At 34.5% G+C, this 22,346-nt stretch overlaps 1 protein-coding gene across 1 annotated transcript in view; it reads right to left on the minus strand.

The window, feature by feature from the left end:
* SNTG1 (syntrophin, gamma 1) overlaps positions 1–22,346 on the minus strand; it is a 168,313-nt gene that overhangs the window by 53,888 nt on the left and 92,079 nt on the right. The window contains exon 11 of the mRNA XM_009335222.1: positions 17,678–17,716. Coding sequence (XP_009333497.1) covers positions 17,678–17,716 — 39 coding nt within the window. The remainder of the gene's footprint in view (positions 1–17,677; positions 17,717–22,346) is intronic.

A 22,346-nucleotide genomic window follows, 5' to 3' on the forward strand; every position in this document is an offset into this window, starting at 1 on the left:
CTTACACCCCAGATAACTGAAAACATATCAAAGACTGAAAACAGTATATTTGCTTTCTTAGCATACAATATCATAATCAGAGTGAAGACAGTTGTTTAGGGTAACAAAACTTGCCTGGACCTCTGCAGACATCTATCCAACATTAATAGCACTGTTTGAAAAAACTGCATTACAGTTTACATCCAACACCATCCCATGAGAAATCTTAGCACCTGCCCAATGAGATCTACCAGATCTTGCTAGAAATCAGGACTATATTGACTGCTTCATGCCTTCACTGCCTTCACAGATTTGAAAAGTGATGGCTACATGTGGATACAGGACAGCTTTCTCAACAGGTAAAGATCTGTACTTTGCTTTTCCAGGTTTCTCACAATCTTCTACTTGTTATAGTCTACTAACCCAGAGCAAAATTTTGTCTCATTCATTCAGTTTTTCATCCAATATTACATGTTAATAGCTACAGTTTATTTCAAAGCACTCATTTTACTTATTTAAGACTTCTAAGTATCTGTTCATTGAAACAAATTCTTCTAAAGACAAAGTAAATTTGAACATTAATTGGGCAACTGTGTGCCTTTGTCAAAATGTCAACATTAAAAGTTGGAGTTTTTTTGCTTCCCTTAAATTATTCAAGTTGAAAAATTACATGTATTTAAAATTCATTACAATTTGAATTTGATCATTTTAATAGAGGTGATTAGCATTTAGAAATTGCAACATTCCTGTGTTAAGACTTTTTCCAAGAAAGACCTTATGCAGCTGTTTTTACAAAGATAGTTTTGGAAGCAAACTGCAGTATTAGATACCAATCTATATTAATTTGGGGTGTGTGTGTGAAATTACTAGAAGGAATCAGTACAAAAATAGCTCATGCTAGTCCTGGCTTGCAGGATATTGACTGGGTAATTAAAAAAAAATAAATCATCAACTAGAGTACCTAGCCAGCATATGGTAAATCCTGTGAATTGCACCAGGAATGTGTGCATTTTACATGGGATTGAGTTAAGCATTTTCCTAGTTAATAGGTATAGTAGCTAGATGTTGTGTTGTCTAGAGTGATCTGCTTTCCTCACTTGAAAGAGACTCCTTTCCTCTTGCAGGGACTTCTCTTATTTACCTGCCACATAATTCACCTTCGGAGCAATTTAACACATACCTGAGGAGGTTCATTTGGCTGCCAGGTTTATCACTGAGGAGACTCAGTCCTGCTACTATCACAGGCATCTTACAGCCAACCTGAGAAGCTTCAGACCTTCTCTGACAGACCTTCTCAACAGAGCAGCCCTCAGAAAACTCTTTGATAATGAGCAGGTCTCACACACATCCTGACTAAAAAAAATTGCTATATATCACACTGTCATCATTCCCCCTCCTTTTGCTGTTTTGTACCTGCAACCAGCAGGATTTGGGGTTTTTTACTAGGAAAAACATCTTTGATACATGGTCGTATTTGAATTCCTGCCTGTCCATTTTTCACCTGCTGAATTTACAAGCAGGCACAAGGAAGACTGTCAGTTTTAACCCAGGATAAAATTTCTGGGTTTTTTTTAGGGTTTAAACAGGTAACAATGCAATACAGAAAGCTCAACACTCAGGTGGTAAGAATGTAAACATCATATATTCAAAGCTTAATAACTTGACTGTGTTTAGGACTTATCTTTTGATTAATGTCTATTTTTTTCCTCTTCTAAATGTACACAGTATAAATGTAATACTTTTTTGAGGCTCTTAAATATTAATGGGGCAAACAAAAAGATATTTCAGATAATCAAGCTGGAGGGTATGGCCTCTCCTTTCCTATGAACAGTGTGTCACATTCATCTTTGTCACCTCAGGTTAGACTACTGAAACATTCTAAATGAAGAAAAAGATCAGCATATTACAAGTCACTAGGCAGTGTCTTTCAGACTTCTGATGGTGCCACCAAGCAAACAACTGACATATTAATCTTTCTCAGGTAGCAGTGCGAGTGAATCACTTATGAAAGCATTTATTATCATTCTTAACTCACCCCAGTAGTTTTCAATTAGATTTCAATGATTGGTTCCAGATATTGTTTTGATTTGCATTTTCTGTTTCTCTGAAAAGGATCGGTAAGCAGAACTTGGACAGAACTAGTGCAATTTAGGCTATCTGTCTCTGAGAGATCATACTACTCATGTAGCTGCGCTGCTAACATCTTGAAAGCCTGTTAAATTTCTGCTTACTGAGCTCCATCCAGAGGAGAAAGTAACCATAAAAGTGTGAGAACCCCAAATGTCTGAGTATATAGAAAATACAGATGAGGAGTAATAGATTAGACTTGTTTGAAATTAATTTTAACAGTATAAGTTTTGAGTTTGCATAACATTAAAATTACATTTCTATAGAATTAGATGTTTACACTTCAAAGTGCTCACAAAGCCAGAATAAAACTGCAAATACTCAGTGTATACTTCAAGCTGTCTTTTAAGTCTCTGATGCTGCATAGCAAAATAAACATATCTTACAGAAATCCCTTTTTTTGGTAATAACTTCACAAGACTTGAATTACAAATATTTTTATACCTTTGTGAGGCTGAAGTTTGAACTATCTGTAAAATTAGCAGTGCAGATAAATATTTAAGTATACAAAAGCCTGTTTAGACTTAAAATATTATATTTAAATACTTCATCCTCTGATGAAATGAACATCAAAATTCTATGGAATAATGCTATACATGGCTACTGGGTGATGACTATTAGAGAGCCAGATTTTTACTTTCTATTCTTAGTCATTTAAATGGCAATACTTACAAACTGATGAAAATAGCTATTAATGTTTGGAAAACCTCTTTTGCTGTTTATACTGAGAAACAATTATTTTCTGTCCTATCTGATTATCAAAAGAAAAAGACTGCTGCAAGCTTAAAGTGTTCTTAAGGCTTTCTCAGGGCTCTCAGACAACACAATTGCTACTTATATACTCCCAGAATAATAAATATAAATAAAATCTCCAAAAATATTTGAATAAAATTAGTCTAGAGTTACATTGCCTTTTAGCAACTCATTCATTTTTTAAGAAGTCAATGCATGAAAGAAGAAAAAGTCATCAAAAGGTGAAATTTTATTTTCAAAAGTACAATCAGTTTTCTGCATGAATCCACTGTTTTCATAATCCATGTTCAGTTAATGAATTGTTTTGAATGAAGAGTGTGACTGAAGAAGTAGGAGTAGTGACATGGGTTTTTTCCCTTCCTTACTAGCACCATGATTTTGCTGTGAGAAAGAAAATCTAGGAAAGGACAGCTGGTGATTAGGTAACTTTTTTTTATTATGAAAAAATTTGATAAAGGTTCAAGGAAAGTTGCTAATTTCTAAGAACTCACAGCATCAAGGGAAGGACTGTACTATTACAACAAGCCAAAACACCATCTGAAACTAAGTTCCACATTCACAGAAATACAAATGAAGCAATTATTAGAGACAATTCAAAAATAATAATATATATAAAATTCTTCAAAGATTAATGACTACTGTAATCAGAAACATGATGGCAAGTGATACATGACACTGTTGGGTATGGTGCAGTCAGCATTTCTTTGCAACTATTAATGAGGACAGATGTCTCTTTTAAGCAACGTTAGTTATTAAATTTTCTTATTAAACCTTCCGGACATCAGTATCTCCAGCAACTGCCAAAATGCATAGCAACAAAGTTTACTAAGAGAAGGGAAACAATGAAGAAGTCTTATCTACTGGTGGATTAGTCAGAAATAAGTGAAGGCCACACAGCTCTCCTACAGAACATGAAAATCTACAGATGAGAAGTATTTGATGCATCTGCACAGTGTCTTTGGTGGACTAACATTACCGGTGCCAGTTACTAACAGGGAAAAAAAATAACAGGCAGTATAAAAATTTAGTGTTCAAATCAATAAAGAATACTCCCTAAGGTAATTTTATCACTCGTTAGCTATACCAAATAATCTTTTGTCTAATGAATTCACAGTTTTTGAGATCATTATGCAATAGGTCTAATTAAGTTTAATTTCTAAATAGAAAATGAAAAATATTCTTCTTGATCTATAAAAAATGAGCAACTTCAGTTCATATTTCAATTCATATCATGTAATAAGAAATTGTAAACTAATCCATAAATTTGACATATATGGATAACATTATGATTTCTTCCTTATCAGAAACATCAGACAACACTTATCCTCTAATCTCCCTTTAAATCAAAGTGTATTTCAAAGATATATATAAAAAGAAATGATCATATGTAGGAGGAACAGAACACAGAATTATGAAAACAAGACATTTTCACAATCATATTGGTCACTTATTACTAACTCCACAACATTAATAGGAGTGATTGAAATTTTTATTTTTTGTTAGTCATTATCTTGAATAAAATATGACAAAAAAGACTTTGCTTTTGACAATATAAAATTGATTTAAAGTAAAACTTCTAGACAATCACAAAATTTATCACATATTAAAAAAAATCACTAGCCAAAAAAAAAAAGTTTAAAAAAATGCCTCTAAAATGTTATCAGAAACATATTTGGTACAGAAACACCTAACTTGAACTTTCCTTTTTGTTTCAAATAATTCTGCATGTCAATCTAATTAGCTGAATGCCATTAGGAAATCAAGCATATATTTATGCTTATTTCATACCTCCTAGCCATATATCATCTAACAGAGTATTCTGAAAGCCATAGATTTTTCAATAATTTTTTTTGCTTTTAAAAGGATTTTCAGTGGATTTTGAATGGCTCATGAAGACTACTTTTGAAAAAAATTACAGTCAAATGGATAAAACTTGCAGTATTTTAACAAATTGGTCACAAAGAGTATTCATTTTCCACTACAGCTAAATAGAGGTAACATTATGGGTCAGTGCTTTTCTCTTTCAACTGCCTTCAGAGTTTGAACTTTCAATCACAACAGCCTGAAAAACTAACTAACTATTTTTATAAAAACAAATAAATATTCTGCAATTGAAATCTAGATTATGTACCTTGTTAGATCTACAGAAAGAGATTTATTCACTATGTTTATCTTGTGGCATTATGGCAAAGAAATCATGTATCAAAGCACCTTTGATATCTTCTAGTACTTAAAAAATACTGAATTGAATTATTTCTCTTGGCAAGAGATGTTATGAAATCTCCATTCTTAAAGATATTCAGAACTTGACTGGGGAAAGTCCTGAGCAACTTAATTTATGTTGGCCATTCTCTGAGCCGGGTTTTTACCAGATGACCTACAACTCATCTAACATAAATAATTCTGTGATTCTGTGACTCTTTGATCTCAAAGCAGTCGTATCTGTCTTGGAATCTGTTTTAAAATAGTCCTGACTTACTATTCTTAGCAAACCAGCTTCAGCATTATTTTTGTTACAGTGCCACATTATTCGTCTATGGCACACACAGTAGTACATACCAAATGTAGTAGTTCACATTTCATAATCCATTTGTAGTTGTCCAGGATTTTCTAAATGCACACATTTTATATCTACCCTAATTTTCAGTGGGGCAGCGTATCAGACTTCTCACTACAGACTTTCATCCTTAAAATACACTCTGCAAAGGAATTTTTAGTACAGACTGCGTACCGGTAAGACACCCTTGAGATTGAAGACAGTAGGACTCTTCTATTGCTTATAAGCAGATATTGAGAAATGAAAGATTAATCCTATCATCCCTTCTCAGTTGTTAACGGGGGAAAAATGGTTATGGTTTGTGAAGGACGCTGATATTCTACAGAGATTGAGGAGGAAGGGAAAAAAAAGAGGTGAGAAGTCAGATGAGAAGAGAATAGAGATGTTAAATATCATGAAATTACTTGAAATTCAATTGACTTTCTAAACAGAATGGAAAAGCTGGCATGTAAAGGATTAAAGAAATGATGTATAACTTGCATTCTTACACAATATTAAAGTAAATAAAAGTCTTCCTAAAGTAATTACTAAGAAATAAGGAGAAGTGGGACTACTCTGGAACCACTTTAAATATTAATTTTCAAACAGTGGTATCCAAGTACAATTGGGTTGAGAAAGAGAACCAGAAAGCAGTACCATTCTGAAAGACAGCAAGGTAGAGGAAAACTACTGTTAGAATACCTCCTTCAGGAGCTGAAAAGAAACCTTAGGGGATGATTAGATCAAAACCATGATATTCGGTATATTCTGCATAATATTGTTTTCATGTTTCTCTTCATAACTTAATTTTTAACAATAACCTAATTTTTTTGCTTTGTAAGAATAAAGCCTGTTTTAATTTGCCTGGTGTTTAGATTGAACTTAGGCTATCCTGATGGACCTTTCACTGCTCATATGCCAATGCCCTCTGGCAGGGAGTTAGCAGTAGAGTTCATAACATTTATTGAACTCATGTTGTACTTAATTATTTTTCGACAGTGGGGTGATGCCGGTCAATAGTAGACTTGTCTCTGACATCTCTCAGTATTTCCATGGATTTTGTAGTTTCGTTGGAAAAGCTCAGTCTTTAATGAGTACTGGATAACAGTTATTTTGCAATAACATCAGAGCTTTCTTCCACTCAGACATTTTTTTTTTATGCAAAGTGTCCCACCATCATGAACAACTGAGGGATACAACCCATAAAGGACATTAATACCCCAAAATTAGGATTGGGTCCTGAATGAAGCTCTAACTTCAGTGTTAGACACTGAGGGTCTATATCCACAGAGAGCTCTACAGAGGGACAGGCAGGCTTCTTCACCCACAGGGAAGACAACATAAAAAATCAACCATGGGTGCCATCTGTGTGGCTGAAGGAGAAATCCTGATGGAATAGTTCAAGGCTCTGCGAAGAGCAAACAGTGACCTAGAGGAACTTTATTAAATTATTGATGGATGTAAACTCATAATCAATACTTAGCCAGAAGTCTCTCCTCTCACAGAGAGCATCTTTTCTTCAAGGCCTTTTTGCATAGTCTCAGAGGTCTGAATCCTTTTTGCATACTCTCCTTTCCCACTGTCTAGGGTTGGTTTTGAACAGCAGCCTACTTCAGCAGAAGAGGCTGCCATATCATCTCACCTACCACCATTAGGGCAGGCTTGCGGGAACAATAGGTTGGAGTGATGAGTGACTATTGCTTCTATTAAGCAAGTACCATAAGCAGTAGGTTGTTAAACAAATAATGGGAAGCAGCATGACCTCTGGCTGCATATTTCAAGAAAGCAGCTAAAAACTGCATACTGTTGTATCTTGATTCTGCTGGATTTCGGGGGTACTCTGAGTATGCCAGTTGGATCGAGTGCCTCCGGACATTCAGCACTTACACACCACCAGAGCCATCAGGTAGAGACCTGTTTTAGAGAAAAAAGCCAGATGTCTGTCTGGACCTTGGTTGGAAGTTTCTGGCCACAGCATTGCTTACCTACTGCTTCAGGCCCTTTTGCCTCTCCAGACCTGCATCATTTTCCAGAATCATTCTTCATAAGTAAAGGTGGACTTCTTTTGATTCTAAACCCAGCATCACTAAGAGATATTCCAACAAGGAAAATGTTGTTTTGTTTTGTTTTTTTTTCAGTTGTCAGCTCCTGAGAATAGTTTATCTATTTGCCGCTGTTAAATTTCTATTTGTTGTGTTATAAAATAGGATGGACTTACTAAGTTTTGTTTCTCAAAATAGTAAGATTGAAAGCAAAAGTTCTCTAATGTGCTAAACATATAACAGATATTGCTCACTAAACAGTATCTCCTTACCAGGAAATATGACTGTTTAAAAGGACAAAAAATGTCCTCATATTATGAATTTCTAGGGGATGTTTCTGCATTTGCAATTAACTACATTTTTTTAATATTTTCCATCAATTTTATTGTCACTTTTCCTTCAAATATTTTCAGTGATTAATACTTCTTGGTTTTTTTTTTTTTTTTTTCTTCTTCATTTGTAGGTAACCCATGAATTGTCAATTGCTTTGTACTAATTTACCCATCAACTATTTTCTGAAATTCAGGTAGCAACTGTATCACTGGTACCATGGACTATTATTGTGATGAAAGGGAAAAGATCAATGACCATTGATGGTCCACAGAATTCTGTTTAGCCACTGTTCTTAGAAGTTCAAGAGACTAAACCTTTTTCCTTTCACAGAGTATGATATGAAGCACCGATCATCTGCATAGATGTAAAATAAGTGAGTGAGAAAAAATGAAATGCTTATTCACCTCTCCTCTTGAAGTACACTGTAATTAAAAACACTTTCTTTAAGCCTTTTGAGTCCCATGTGCTCCTGCAATAGAAAATCTACAGTTAAAGTATATGCTTCATTGATTCCAATTAATTTATTTAGATGATACAATTCCCCATGGAATAAAGTGTGTATAGGCTTACTGAACACCTTCATTCTAATCTACTAAAATTAATGTTATTCTTGGGAACTTTTACACTCACTTGATGCAATAAAAGAGACATTACAACAAAGCATTACAATGTTTTTATTTCTAGCCTCAGCCTCCAATGAGAGTTCCAAAATGGCCAGGTAGAACAAATTCACATCTGGTAAGCTATGGATATTAACAATTCCTGATTTAAGGTGAGGTTAGAGGGAAAAAAAATCCCCATACTTAATCTTTCTAAGTATAACTGTAAAAAAAAAAGATGACCTATATCTTTTGTGGATATGGTGACTCAGTTTCTCTCCTTTTCTTATTTCCTTTCTTCATTACCACTTTTCAGAAACTTGTCAGAAAGCAGAGAGGTACAGGACATATGCAACATTCAAGACATCTATTTCTAAACAAGGATGCTGAAATTTTCTTCCTGTTCTCTGGCATTGTTGGCCTGTTTGGATAGTAGCTAAAAACCTGTCCAATAATAAAATACATGAAAAAGATGCAAGCATTTGTTCTATTAGAATAAAAAATGGCCCTTTCTTGGTTTAATGTTTGCTACTTATGTTTCCAGTCTCAGATATCATAAATATCCAACTCACCCCGAAAATCTGTCTTTTAAATTGCAGGTATCTCTTTCACTGTCCTATTTATGTTACATACCCTATTTCTTAGGTAAGTGGCAAAATATCAGAATCAAATATGTTTAGAGACTTAAAGCAGCATTTAATTATGTCATGCATATAAATAGAACACAGGGATAAAATGATGCAACAAAACCAATCTTTTTGATTGCTATTTAAATTCAGTGGTTTCTCACTGTCTGACCTTATCATAGATACAGAATTATGCTTCTGGGAAGAACTGCAAGTATTTGTCCATGTTAAAGCTTTATGACAAATGAGGAAGCAATGATTCCTCTGCCTAAATCTGCTGGGGGTGGGGGTGGAGGGCTGATTCGGAAGAACCCTGGCTGCACACAGGCAGGGTCAGGTTTATTAAAAAATGTTAAGATCATATTGTTGCAAAAAGTAGCAGCTGAAGGGAAAGCCCTTATTATGGCAGCCTAGCAATTACAGCACTCGAAAAGTCAGTATGTCAAACCTGTGTCTCAACTTCTAACCTAACCATCAAGCTAAAAGCTGAGGTATACAGCTCCTGTTGAAGAAATGACACTGCAGAAAGACATGTGAGACCTGTGGGATCAGAAAAAGCCTGATTTCACACCTGAGAGGAGTGTAAAGCAAGGTGAAAGATCTGGTAAGAACACCTTAATCTGGAAAGCAGTAGACCAAGCTGTCCACTTACCAGTTCAATACTTTTAAGCCATGACTGTCACCCAAAAATAGGCATAAACATATTCTTTTGTAAAGTAGATGTATTTATTTATTTATCTATTTATTTATTTAGAGCAGGAACCTCCACTGATTTCTTAAAAAGCCTCTTTGTGGAAGCCTTCAGAGCTTTGAACCTGAAATGAATGAAGCTTTGACTCAGAGCCCTAAGCCACAAAGAGACGGGCTATCATACTTGTCCCTGTGAGCTGCCCAAGGTAGCGCTACACCCCAGGTGTTTTGGACCTTATCCAGATGGTTCTCTGTTCTTCAGGAACCAAATGGGTAACAGCTTGGCATCACATCACTTCCCTGCAGATTCCTAAGTCCTCTCTGTAATCTACCCTTGAAATGTCACTAAAATACGTACAATATCTAGTAACTCTTCTTCCAGAACCAGAAAAATAAGTAACATTTGTTTATCAATTTAGGATTCCACTTAATAACATCTAGTTGTGGGACATGTCTGCTTATTTCACTCAATTTTAAATGTCTACAATAGAGCAAGGCATTTAGACTCCCCTCATTCATCTGCCCTATTTAAGCCTTTAGTGGAGAATACAGTACATTCATCCCTGTATTAACTAAGATCTGAACACAGATCTAACATCGATATGGTCACTAAATTTGGTCAGGCAAAATTTACCTTTACTGAAAGCAATTTTCAGGGAGTGACAGTAATATTGCAGAGAAAAAATTAGCTAACTAATACTTGTTATACTAACAAGTTAATATTAGAAAAAAAAACAAGAGGAGATAAATGAGAAAAATATGTAAATGAGGATGAAATCTATACTTGAGGCAAAATTGAATTTGCTGGACATGCAGAAATGATTTGATACACAGCTTGAGACTTATAGTTTGAGATTTAAATAAGAACTTGATCTAATCACTCTTTTCTGTCATCTAAATTTCCAGCGGGTGTCCAAATTACTTCCATCCTCTCATGAGCTATAGGGTATGCAGCCCCAGGATATAAGCATTGCTATCCAGTAACTGCATCAAGTGACTCACAACATGAATAGCTCATCAGGTAATCCAGTATCTTCAGGAAGCAGTCTGACCTTCCTTTCAAAAGTCAACATGGTTTCCTCAGCCTAAAATCTCTAACAATCTATGGTGTGTATTGCCCTTCTAAAAATTTTATGTCCTGAGGTTCAAAAGCTACTCTGCACTACAATGTAAAGGGAAGAAAAATCTTTTATTAGCTGCAGAAAGCATAGTTTTTATAATAGAGAGTGCCTCAGAAGCATCTAAAGCAATTAAAGAAACTGCTCAGTGAAAAGTATTTCATGTCAGGCAAACATATTTAGATAGATAGATAGGTAGGTAGGTAGGTAGGTAGGTAGATAGATATTCCTTTTATTTTACAGAAAGCTCAATAAAGTATTAATAAGCAACATAAGCCTTTCAAGGGTTTATGTTATGGAGTAATAATCCATGCTGAGTGCCATAGATGGCTGACAATACAATGCAGGGAATTAACATGGCATAATTTACACCCTATCGTGCATTTCTGCTTAATTTAACAGGAAGAACTCAGCTCCCCCTGTGTGTTTCTGTAAACATTTAACAATAGAAGCTTCATTCCAGAGATTTTCGTTCAAAATAAACCTGATCAAATCCTTACTGTGACAACAGATGGTGATAGAGCAGATGTACCATAGGACCTGAAAGTTCAATAACTGTCAGTCAAGAGCTGCAGAATGGTTACTCTGAGGAACTACAGTAATGGCATATTGAAAAATAATTAATTCAACAGTCATGCAAAATCAGGAAACAAAAAAAATAATAATAAAAGAAAACAAAATACACCTAGGGAGAGGGAACAAAACCAATGTCCTTAATGTACTTCTAAAGTAATGACTTGATTTATTTTGAGGACGTCACCTTTCAGTAGAACACTTTTTAATCATTCTTCTTTAAAAATATTAATACAATAACAATGTCATTGTGGAGGTTATTATTCTGCAATTAAAAAACAAATAAAATAATGTTTCATACAGATGTTTATCACTGGAACAGGTGTTGTCCTATCAATCCACCTGAGCAATGTAATTCACCTTTTTAAGTGTAATAGAGATGCAACACATCTGCAGCAAAGGACACTGGCTTGAGTGACAGGCAAGCCAGCCACTGTGACATTTGCGTGTATTCACCTTTATACAGCAATTATAAGTTAGGTTTTATTACATACGCTCACTGAGCTGAATTTTTAGAAGTTATTTTAAATGAGATTGTTCTAACTGCATAAGTTTAATCAAGCTGAACAGCAGCCTATTAAGCCAAAATATGAGGTGATATATAGCTGATGTGGTACAGCTGCATGTAGTTGTTTTTTATTAAATTATATCAAAAGTAAGAGAAAAATGGCATATCCATGTATATTTGTGAATGTCATCAAAAACATGAATATGCCTGGAAAACACTGGGATTCATGACAACTGAGTGCTGCTAAATCTGACATGTACAATTATACCCCAGTTTCTTGCCTTAGTGATGCCTTGCATCAGTTCACTATGCCATGATGTTGTTTTAAAACTGAGTTAAACACAGTTGTGGAGATGGAAACACTCTCTGTCTCATTCTCATATATGTCTCATTATAAACTGTTAACTTTGAACGGGACAGCTACCAATTCTTTTCCTATAAATGCAGGAAAATTCTAGAGGGAAAGATTCTTCTTCAAAATGAAAATTAAAATTATTTAAGAAGAATATCTTATCTTCTGTAGAAACAAGACAAATCTTTCAAAAATGCTCATGCTGCCTGTGGATAGAAGAGAAATAGCATTCAACTTAAAGGATTATAGCATTCTTCCCCATTATCCTTTTTTTGTGAATTCAGTATTGATGAAAGGCGGAGGGTTATAGCCTTTGAATTCATCTTAATAGAGATGAGACATACAGCATGGAAAAAGAAAGTTTTAAAACACTGCTCTGCCAAGATATTCTAATCTCTGTTTCATGTGAAACCTTGAGACTCAACTTTTGTCTGTGTAGTAAATAAGCAAGAGGCTATTTGTTGCATTTGTGAACATGTATGTGAACACAGCCATAATCCAATGAAAGGGAAAATCAGCTCCCCAGGTTTGGAATGTACTGAATCTGCTTTGCACCACTAGCTTGTTGAGTAAAATAAGTTAAAAGTGCAATCAGAAACTTACGACTTTCCCAACTGCAATTTATAAACATTTTAGCTACTTGTACATGTAGGGACAGGATCGGGTGAACTGAAGGCCAGACTAAGATTTAGATCTAAACCTTGAATTCCACTGCGTACCTAAACCGGGTGTAACCAATTCATCCTCCTGGCATGGCAATTGGTAAATGCCAAATCCCAATAAAACCCATATAGCAAATGAAGGTTATAATGTGTAGTAAAATCTCCAGTAGCTGGAGGCAATACATTTGGTTTTCCACTCTGAGAAGGATCAGAAGATTTTGTAAGAAAGACTATCTAATGCTGATTTCCCTAGATGCTAACAAGTCAATTTTCAGCTGAGATCAGCACATTCACAAACTCATGGTGGCTAATGTAAAGATTGGGAATTGAAACGGAATGGGTAGTGCTTGTCCTCAATACACCACCATAGTTTATTGAGGTAGGGTGCATTTTCCTGTTGTTTGGAAAGGGTTAGCAGGGAAGTCGATGCCACCTTTCAGAACTCACCTGCCTAATGATGGCTCTCGCAGGAGGTGACATTTGCTGTAATCAGTGTAACAGCTGAACAGCAGTGATGAGTTCCAAGAAAAGGAAACATGCCTGTGTTTCCTCTTCCATCTTGGCTGATCAAAGAGAGAAACCTCTGGATGAAACCTTGAAATATTCTATACTTCATGCATCTCTGCTATGAGGTCTTTATCATTTTTCCTCTGGAATTATGGAAATTTTGTCTACAACATAGTATTATTTTTAGTGCATATTTAAAATATGCGTTATGCTTTCAGTACCCAATTATTTAATTTTTTTTTCTCAACTACTTGCTGATATTGTCTTAGATGGTACTATATGTAGCCCGTGCATATAGTACCAATATAGAAATTGCAACCAATTTTCTAACTTTTTACCACCTTCAAGTGTTCTTTCCATCATTGTCAGCTCAGAAAGGGGGAAGTTTATTTCCCTCTTCTCCCACAATCTTCTTCAACAATATTTTGTCTGTGTGGTCCTCTTCCAGCATTTTTTGCATCATCTTTCCACCACTATTCAACGTATTAACACCATTCTCAGAACTTCTTATTGCTTCATGCTGTCCATATAATTATCACTTTCTTATCAATACTCATCATCTTTGAACTTTTAATTTCCAATAAATGTATCTTATCTTTCTAATAATTTTTCAGACAAACCTACTTTCACAATTACTGCCTTAGAGGAAAGCTGCTACATTATGTGCAGTCAACAAGTCTTTTCTAATCAATTTTTCTCTTCTTTTTTTAACTTATTGCAACATTGAGACATTTGGATAACACTGTCAGTGTTACAGTAGCTTCCACACCTATGTAGGTTCATTTGTTTCCTCATTGTAATGCTAATGGATCTGTCCCGCTATTTTCTGCTCCAAATTGAGAATATATTCATAAAGGAATTCTAACTGGATTTGTTCCTTGACTCTAGTTTGACAACTGCCTTCCCCCCTTTACCTTTAACAACTAAATAAAATCCATGTATATATACAAATACATATATATATTTATTTTATTTATATATATATGTATATGCACATATATATACAAAAATTCTAAGTGAAAATAACTTTCAATTACCCTACTAGCGCTCATAAAAAAACCCATGGGTATTCGTTAAGTGAAATTAAGTATGCTTTTTTTTTTTTTTTAAGCATACTAGGATGAAGACAGCAGTCAAAAGATCAACTTGCAATGTTGTCATTGTTGATGGAAAATTCTACAGAAAATTTTGCTTAGATAGACAAAGGTCTAAAATAAAAACCTTCACATGCATTTTTGATACTAGTAATATCTAAGTGTGATAAATATATTAAACCCCTTAGTAACTGGATATTTAGCAAAAGGAGGATATTTGAGAGAAAAGGTTAAATACTGAAATTTATTGGTATTTATCAGGAATCTTTTAGATATATGGGGAAAAAAATGTATATTATACTGTAGAAATTTTGTCACTGAGGGAGAACTGAAAAGCCACATGATCATACAAACCTTTTCCACCTGTATTGACTAAAGATAGTACTCTAAAAATTCTTAGTCAATAGATGTTTTTCAATAAACTGACTTTGAAAATGTTTCATTATAGGTGCTTAGAAACTGTCAGTTTGTCTTATTACTGATTTTTATTGAACAAGATGCATAGGGTGTACAATAAGACATAGATGCATTTCCATCCTAAACAGATAACATGCTTGTAGTTTGGACTAATCATTTTAGGGAAAACATATCGTAAGAAAAAATCTAGAAGTAAAATCCCAATCAGATCAGTTTCACAGTTGAAGTTCATGATGTGCTTGCAGAAAGAAGTTAAAACTAGCTATTCAGCCTCTTAGACAAAAATGTATTTTATTAAAATAAATGTCAAGATGAAAAAAGTAGTCAAGATGATAATTTAATATTCACATAAATAATTATGTGTTAATGTAACAAGTAAAAAGGCCTGTTCCTTCCCTGCATATCATGTTAATATCTGCTGCATATCAGAAGTCAGAAATTAACCTTACATGTGTGTAGTCTTTTCTGACTCTTCTCAGAAATACCTTATTTAACTTAAATTAGGTGATATTTCCTAGCTCCTTCTACAATTAAAAAAACGTAACCCTCTTTACATAAGGTAAACCCAAAAGGGAGTCTGTTTTTGAAATTAATGTTCCCTAAAATTTCAAGACATCCACAGATCAATAAACCTTTTCCTTTTCCAGTATTTGATGGGCTGTGAGACCTTATCAGTCTCACTGCCCATCAAATTGGCCTCTCTTTTCAGTTTGACCTTTCGGCTGACTTTCTAGAAATGGTCCATGGTAATTCCTTTGGAATATAGTGATTGATGTTGATGAGAGAAGAACGCATTAATTGCAGGCTGCCCTAACAGATAACATGACCAACAAGCTATTCAAACCAAGAAAGTTATTTTTGCTTTCCACTGGAATTCTAATGAAGAGGAAAATGCCTTACTGACCACACATGCGAAGAGTTCCAAAACAGCAGAGATCACTGAATTAATATGTTAGCCTGATGGGACATTATAAATGTTGTTTATATTTTTATTGTCTTTTTGTACAGTTAGAGCTAGTTAACTATTTCTTGTTTACTAGGCATTTTGTTCTTCCTTCTTTTGAGATAGGAGCATTTCTTTGCCACTGCCAGTAACTGATGTTATAGAAACTGTTCTGAAAATGCCCTAATGCAAGTGTTATTTTCAATTGCTGAATGTGAGAAACCACTTCCTTTCTGTGACTTCAGGAGGCAAGACTGAGATAAAAGTATCTAAAAATCTAAGTAATTGTAGTGCAGACGAAGAATTGAGAATCAAGGGCAAATAAAAATGTACCTAATTATTATGTTTTATTTATTCTAACTTCATTTATACATACCCATATAGTTGTTGTTGTTGTTGTTATTGTCATTAATTTATTATGATTTGTGGACCTTCTCATGAAGAAAGCAGCAAAGAAATAGCAATACCCTCTCCCCTGTGAGTTACACTCAGCACAATTCCATATTAATAATTCCATATTAATAAAGTTAGACCAGAGACAGGGAACTGAGAAATACGTTGACTGGCTGAAGATGGGAGTAAGGGAGGTGAAAGCACTTCCTCAGATCTGTCCTCTTGAAGGCAAGTTTACAGCCCAGTCCCCATACATATTTCTCTCCTTCTACAAGGACGTAATTTGTTCCTTCTGATGAATCAGATTTCTCTGTTTCCCCGTATTACAAGTTTCATTAAAAAAATCCCCATTATGTAATAGTTGTGATACACAACACATGCATACTTAATTAACTGGTTTAATTTACTAGACATGTACTCTATGATAAGCAGCCCACCGCAAAATGATCACATTTTCAACTGATGTTGTGTTATATTACAGAACAACTAATGGCATTACTGTAGTATGGGAACAGACTACATTCCAAATGAATCTTTGATCACTTTACAGTGTACTGAGCTTTACCCTGAAAATTTTTATTCATGCTTTGTTTACAGAGTTTTCTAAAATACATGCTGATCCTTTTGAGGAGGTGTGGTTGTTGTCCATTCTTACTATGGTCTCTAGCAACTAGAACCTCAGAATTTCAGCCTTTAACTTTGAGCTGCCTGTAGGTTTGCATCTTTAAAAAAAAAAAAAAAAAAAAAATTAAAAATTGTGGAAAGAACAGATTTCTCAAGACACATGGCTCTATCCCTCCATCCCATGGTTCCAATCACCTGACACATAGCTGTAGAGAAGAGCAGCAATTGTGCTCATGGTGCATTTTGCAAGAAACCATCTCTATTCAAGGAATCTTACTCCCTTTTTTTAAGACATTGCAGTGCCTTCCAGTAATATGAGACTGCCAATGGATGAACTTGGAGACAGACAGATGATTCAGTTTGTTCCAAATTCTGCTACCAGCCTGCTCCACAACCTTGTGCAAATATTATTTTTTTATGTCTTCATTTGGACAATAGAATTCATACATTTTTAGAATTTTAGAACATTGATGGATACTGGCTAATTCTGTAAAGCATAACAATCCCATTCCACCTTTTATAGTAAAATGGGTGAGATGCAACCTAAGGAAAACATTTTTTTATATATATATGCATTAAACAGATTAAATTGAAAAGATTAGGCATGATCTTACTTTGACCAAACACTCCAGTTCCCTTTGACTTTAGAAAAAAAAAAAAAAATTTTTGAGGCAGCAAGGTACTCTCTAAAGAAAATCTACTGAGAATCCTTGAGCTAGAATAATGCACAGCTACCACACAATTAAATACTGTTGAAATGAGAATTATAAATCAAACAATTCCAAGTTTTCTTTTTCTTACCTGCTGGTTTACGGGAAAATTCCTGTTGATTTTTTTAATCTATAAAAATGAATAAACAAATAGATTAATACTCAGTCATTATAAGAAAAAGAACCAAAACATTGGATTTTAGAGTCATATATCAGACATTCCGTTCTAAATTATGTATGTAAAAAAAAAAAAAAATCTCCTGCAGTAAAGGGACTGAAATCTTTGACAAGCTCATGTGAATAACGGGACATTTCTGCGGTCATTGCGTGGTTCATTCTGCTGTTCAGAATACAGGAAAGAAGAATACATGCAAAGTTATTTCTGAATTCTACAATGCTACTTCTTTTGTTTTTTTCTGATTAGAAGTGATAACATAAACTAGAGTATATAACTATATAAGTAATTCAGAATGACTTACTGCCATCCACCAAAATCATCAAGTTTTAAGCAAATTCCTTTCCTTAAAGAATAACGGAAAACTGGGCTGGAATAGCCTTTGAAACATCCCTTACTCTACCCTTGTATCCTAGGTGCAAAATCAAGTGTGCAAAATCAGTTTTGATAATTGTTCAAGTAGTTTTTTCTTAAAACATTCAACAATACCCCTAAGTAAAAAGTAAAGAGAAAAGCAGTCTGAGACACCTGATTCATGAGGAGTTTGTATTTAGCCCTGCAGATCATTGACTCCATCTACATAAACGTTGCCAGCCTTCTGACACAAAAGTGTCCAATAGAAGGAGAATTAAGTGTGGAACATACCTATTCCTGCCATTAGAAGAACAAAAATGTTCTTTTTTATTTTAAGCATAAGCCCTTTTGAGCAAACCTGGTAAATCTACCATGTGCATTCATGACAGATACTTAATACCTAGAATTTATTTTTTGCTCTCTTATGTTAACTTTTCACAATTGTTTTTGTAGCTATGGGTAAATAAGTAAAACACATCTTCAGATTAAAGACATTGTCAACTAGGAATCAATTGTATAGCCCTGAAAGCCCTGAAAGCACAGTGTAACATTTACACTGCTTCAACCAAAGGTATGATATCTTTTTAGAAGAAAAAAATAATCACTACTGAATTTCCTCCAGTGTTTACAATATCAGCTCTAAACAACTATATGCAGAGATGTGAGTGCCACTGTGTTTTGCAGACTTTAAAAACAGACTGTTTGCTGCAGTGGTGACCTCTTTGCATTCTTCATACAAATACTGAGCAAGCCTGTAAGACTGCCACTGATATCCCACAGTTTCACTATCAAAGGATAGTTCTCACTGTCAAGAACATGCTGGCAAGCAATTTCAGTTGGTTTTCAAACGTATCCTGAATCAAAAGTGTCAGAAGAACATTTCCACCCTCCCTTCTTGCATGTACATCAGCTTCAGTTTCCTCCTTTCTTCAATGTAAGTTAAGGGGAAGCATTAGAGGAGCTAGGACATTTGATGGACAAAGTATTAAAACAAAATTAATCCACGCTTTATAAGATACCAACTATCTTACACAATTTCTTAAAAGAAAAGATGGATGAAAAACACAGGGCTTTGACAGAAAAACAGAGATTTTAAGACTTTTGGGATTTATTCTTAAATCTGATGAAATACTCCAGCATGATAAATCCCTGTTTGTGTTAGTAGATGCTACTAAAATCCTTGTCAAAACTGTGTATTTCCTTCTAGTTTAAGCAAAGACTACAGCCAATACTGTGAAAAATTTAAGTTATGAAAGAACATTGTCAAGAAAAAGAGATTATACTATTCTAAACAAAATATTGAAAATGTGTCTTTAGGGGCAAGTTACAGTTACATATTAAATACTTTGGTAGTATTTTTGTTTACTTCATATATAGAGATTAATTTTTTTAACAGAAATAATTAGGAGCCTTGTGTACTTTTAAATGTTCCAGGAAAATGTAATTGCACGGCCCAAACATAATTTTCTCATTCACAAATTTCCAGCTCATTTTTTTTAAAGTACAATCTAAGCACCTACATTGCATAGTTGTTTTAACTGTTGTTACTTCGATGAATTAAACCAATCATGTTTATCTTTCAGGTAATATGGTGATGATTTCTTGAAATGCGTTATTTTTAATTACGCTATAGTTTGCAAATTGCATTATAGGTGTTCAGTTCTACCTGGAACTAAAAAATGTTAAGTGTGATTAGTTTTAGGAACACCCTAAGTGTTTATCATTCACATGCATAAGTATTAAACATTACATAAAACCCAAAAAAGTTCTACAATTAGGCAGCAGAAGTCACTGATCTTTAAGACTATGAGATACACTGTCTTGAGAATATGGAAAGAAAAACATTAGCCAACATTGTTCTTCCCAGCATGTTACAAAATACACACACCTACAGATGATCGAGATCCACCAATCCTTAAGAATCAAATTCTAAATGTAAATATTTTTCACAAATGAAAAGAGAAAAAAAATCTTGTTACTTGATAATCTAAAAGATAAATGTTCCTTCAGTCTTCCATAATGTTACTGAACTCATTGTAATACTATTTTTTATTAAGCACAATCACAGCACACAATACTGTGTAACTGATGCAAATGAATAACATTTGTTTTCTTCAGAGGACACCAGTACGATACACTCCAAACATATATGCACATAATATTTTTAAATAAAACATCCTAGCAGATACTACACTAAGAAAGAAAGGCAGGCACTCTGAGAACATTCTTTAGAAAGATGTGTTCATCCAGAGCAATATAAAATCAGGAGTGGCACAAAAGGAGACTAGTTAACAAATTCTGTTCTGAAGGCAAATATACAGGAAGCATTATGAAAACTGAATTGAAGCTAGCAAGAACTACTTGCTTCTACTTCATGTTCAAAAAACAGGTGCTGAGGGGTGAAATTCTATTCTGGTTCAACTTCTGTGAATGCAAATTAGGAAAAAAAAATCTAAGAACACCGTAAAGAAAGTAGTTTGGGATTTCATGATCACCTAAATGTGGAAGGAGGAAGAAAGCATCAAAAATAAGGTCTCTGTAGTATGTTGCATCTGACTAGTAAATAGGCAAGGGATGTTGATATGAGACCAATAATGGAAGAATAGATTTTAGTGGAAGCTATCATATAAGAATGGTTTGAAGCATAATTGATTGTGATAAGGGTGCAAACATGTATGACTAGATATGTTCCAAAAATTCAGCTGGCCAAATATGTTAGGACATCATAGCTATGAAGAATGCTGGACAGAGAGATGATACGAAGTGAGACATAGAGAAGAATGCACCATGCCCAAATTCAGTTAATTTTGTGCACTAGATGTTGCTACCACAGAGGGATAGTTTTCACAGTGATGGCTGTGCCTGCTCTGCAGAAGAAACAAGTAAGAACATGGAACACATCACTCCTCAGCAGGGTGAGCAGCTGAGCAGGCTTTGGCTTCAGGTATGCACAATGATTGCAACTTTTCTCTTTTTTTTAATTTTATTTTTTTTCCTTAACAGTCTTCATGCAAGAGAAGCAGTAATCCAGAAGAATACCCTTCCATACTATTATCTTTTTTTTGTGAATTGTACCTATTATTGTTGCCCTCTGCTGGAATGCAGCCGATTAAGCTCTCAAAAACTGGGTTTTAAACTTTCACATTCAATTGAAACTGGACAGAATTGTTCACTCCTCTGTGAGATACTATTTCAGACCTTTGAGCAAATACCACTGCAATAACTGTTTTCAGTTTCTATAAAAAGATTTTAAAGTGTAATCTCAAAACTGCTATTTATTAGGGGTTTGTTTGACCTTTTTTACTTATTTATTTTAATGAAATTGTCTATTCCAATGAAATCACAGGATCCTCATGAGATGATGAGGAAATGTGCCTTTCAATGCACACATGCCACCCTGAGGACTCTTAAGGGCAGTATGATCAGGAGATAAGGGCACTGATTCCAGGTTTTTCCAATTCTTAAAAACTTCAATAGAAGCAATTATATGTTTGAAAACTCTACGTGTCCCATGCTTGCTTTAATCCTATTTCCTGAAAAACCTGTATTGTAAATGAGAGGCTCACAGTTCTAATGTGATAGATGATTAATGACAGTGTGAGTCTCAGGTATCACAACTGGTCCTCTGCAAGAAGCAATAATATAGTGGGTGTTAGTTGTCAGGACAGAGTGCTTGACAGAGACCATTTCCTCAGGGTACCTACAGGAACAGCCAAGACTGAAGGGCAACATTTGGAATGAGTAGGCACCAGCTCCTACTCAGTATTGTGTTGACTTAGACAGTAGATCAGATTCTCCCACGCTTTCACATATGATTTGATCTATCATTTTCTTGCAGCCTCTAGATGTCATGTAACTTTGCAGGTCTCCCTCCTTATCAGAAATTTTCCAATTAAAAAAGAACCCCTTATGATTTTAATTTATGCTGGCCATATATCTGGATTTCCCCAAACAATTTAGACTCTGTAGCCTTCTTCATCAATTGTTTGCATTACATAACTGCTGATTTACATTCATTAACAGCTAATTAAAATATAATATCTTGACAAGAATGTAAATTCATTAAATAGTTCTTAACTTTGTCTCGTGCATTAAAGCAACAATACAGTTCATGCCATTGGGATGTTAAGTGACTGTGAACAGGTAGCAAGATCATCATAATTTGGAGCACTTTGGAAAAAAACATGAATCCATGCTGTGATAATCTTATGTTAATGAATGAAAAAGACAG

Source organism: Pygoscelis adeliae, unplaced genomic scaffold (assembly GCF_000699105.1).
Source record: "Pygoscelis adeliae isolate BGI_AS28 unplaced genomic scaffold, ASM69910v1 Scaffold380, whole genome shotgun sequence".
NCBI lineage: Eukaryota > Metazoa > Chordata > Aves > Sphenisciformes > Spheniscidae > Pygoscelis > Pygoscelis adeliae.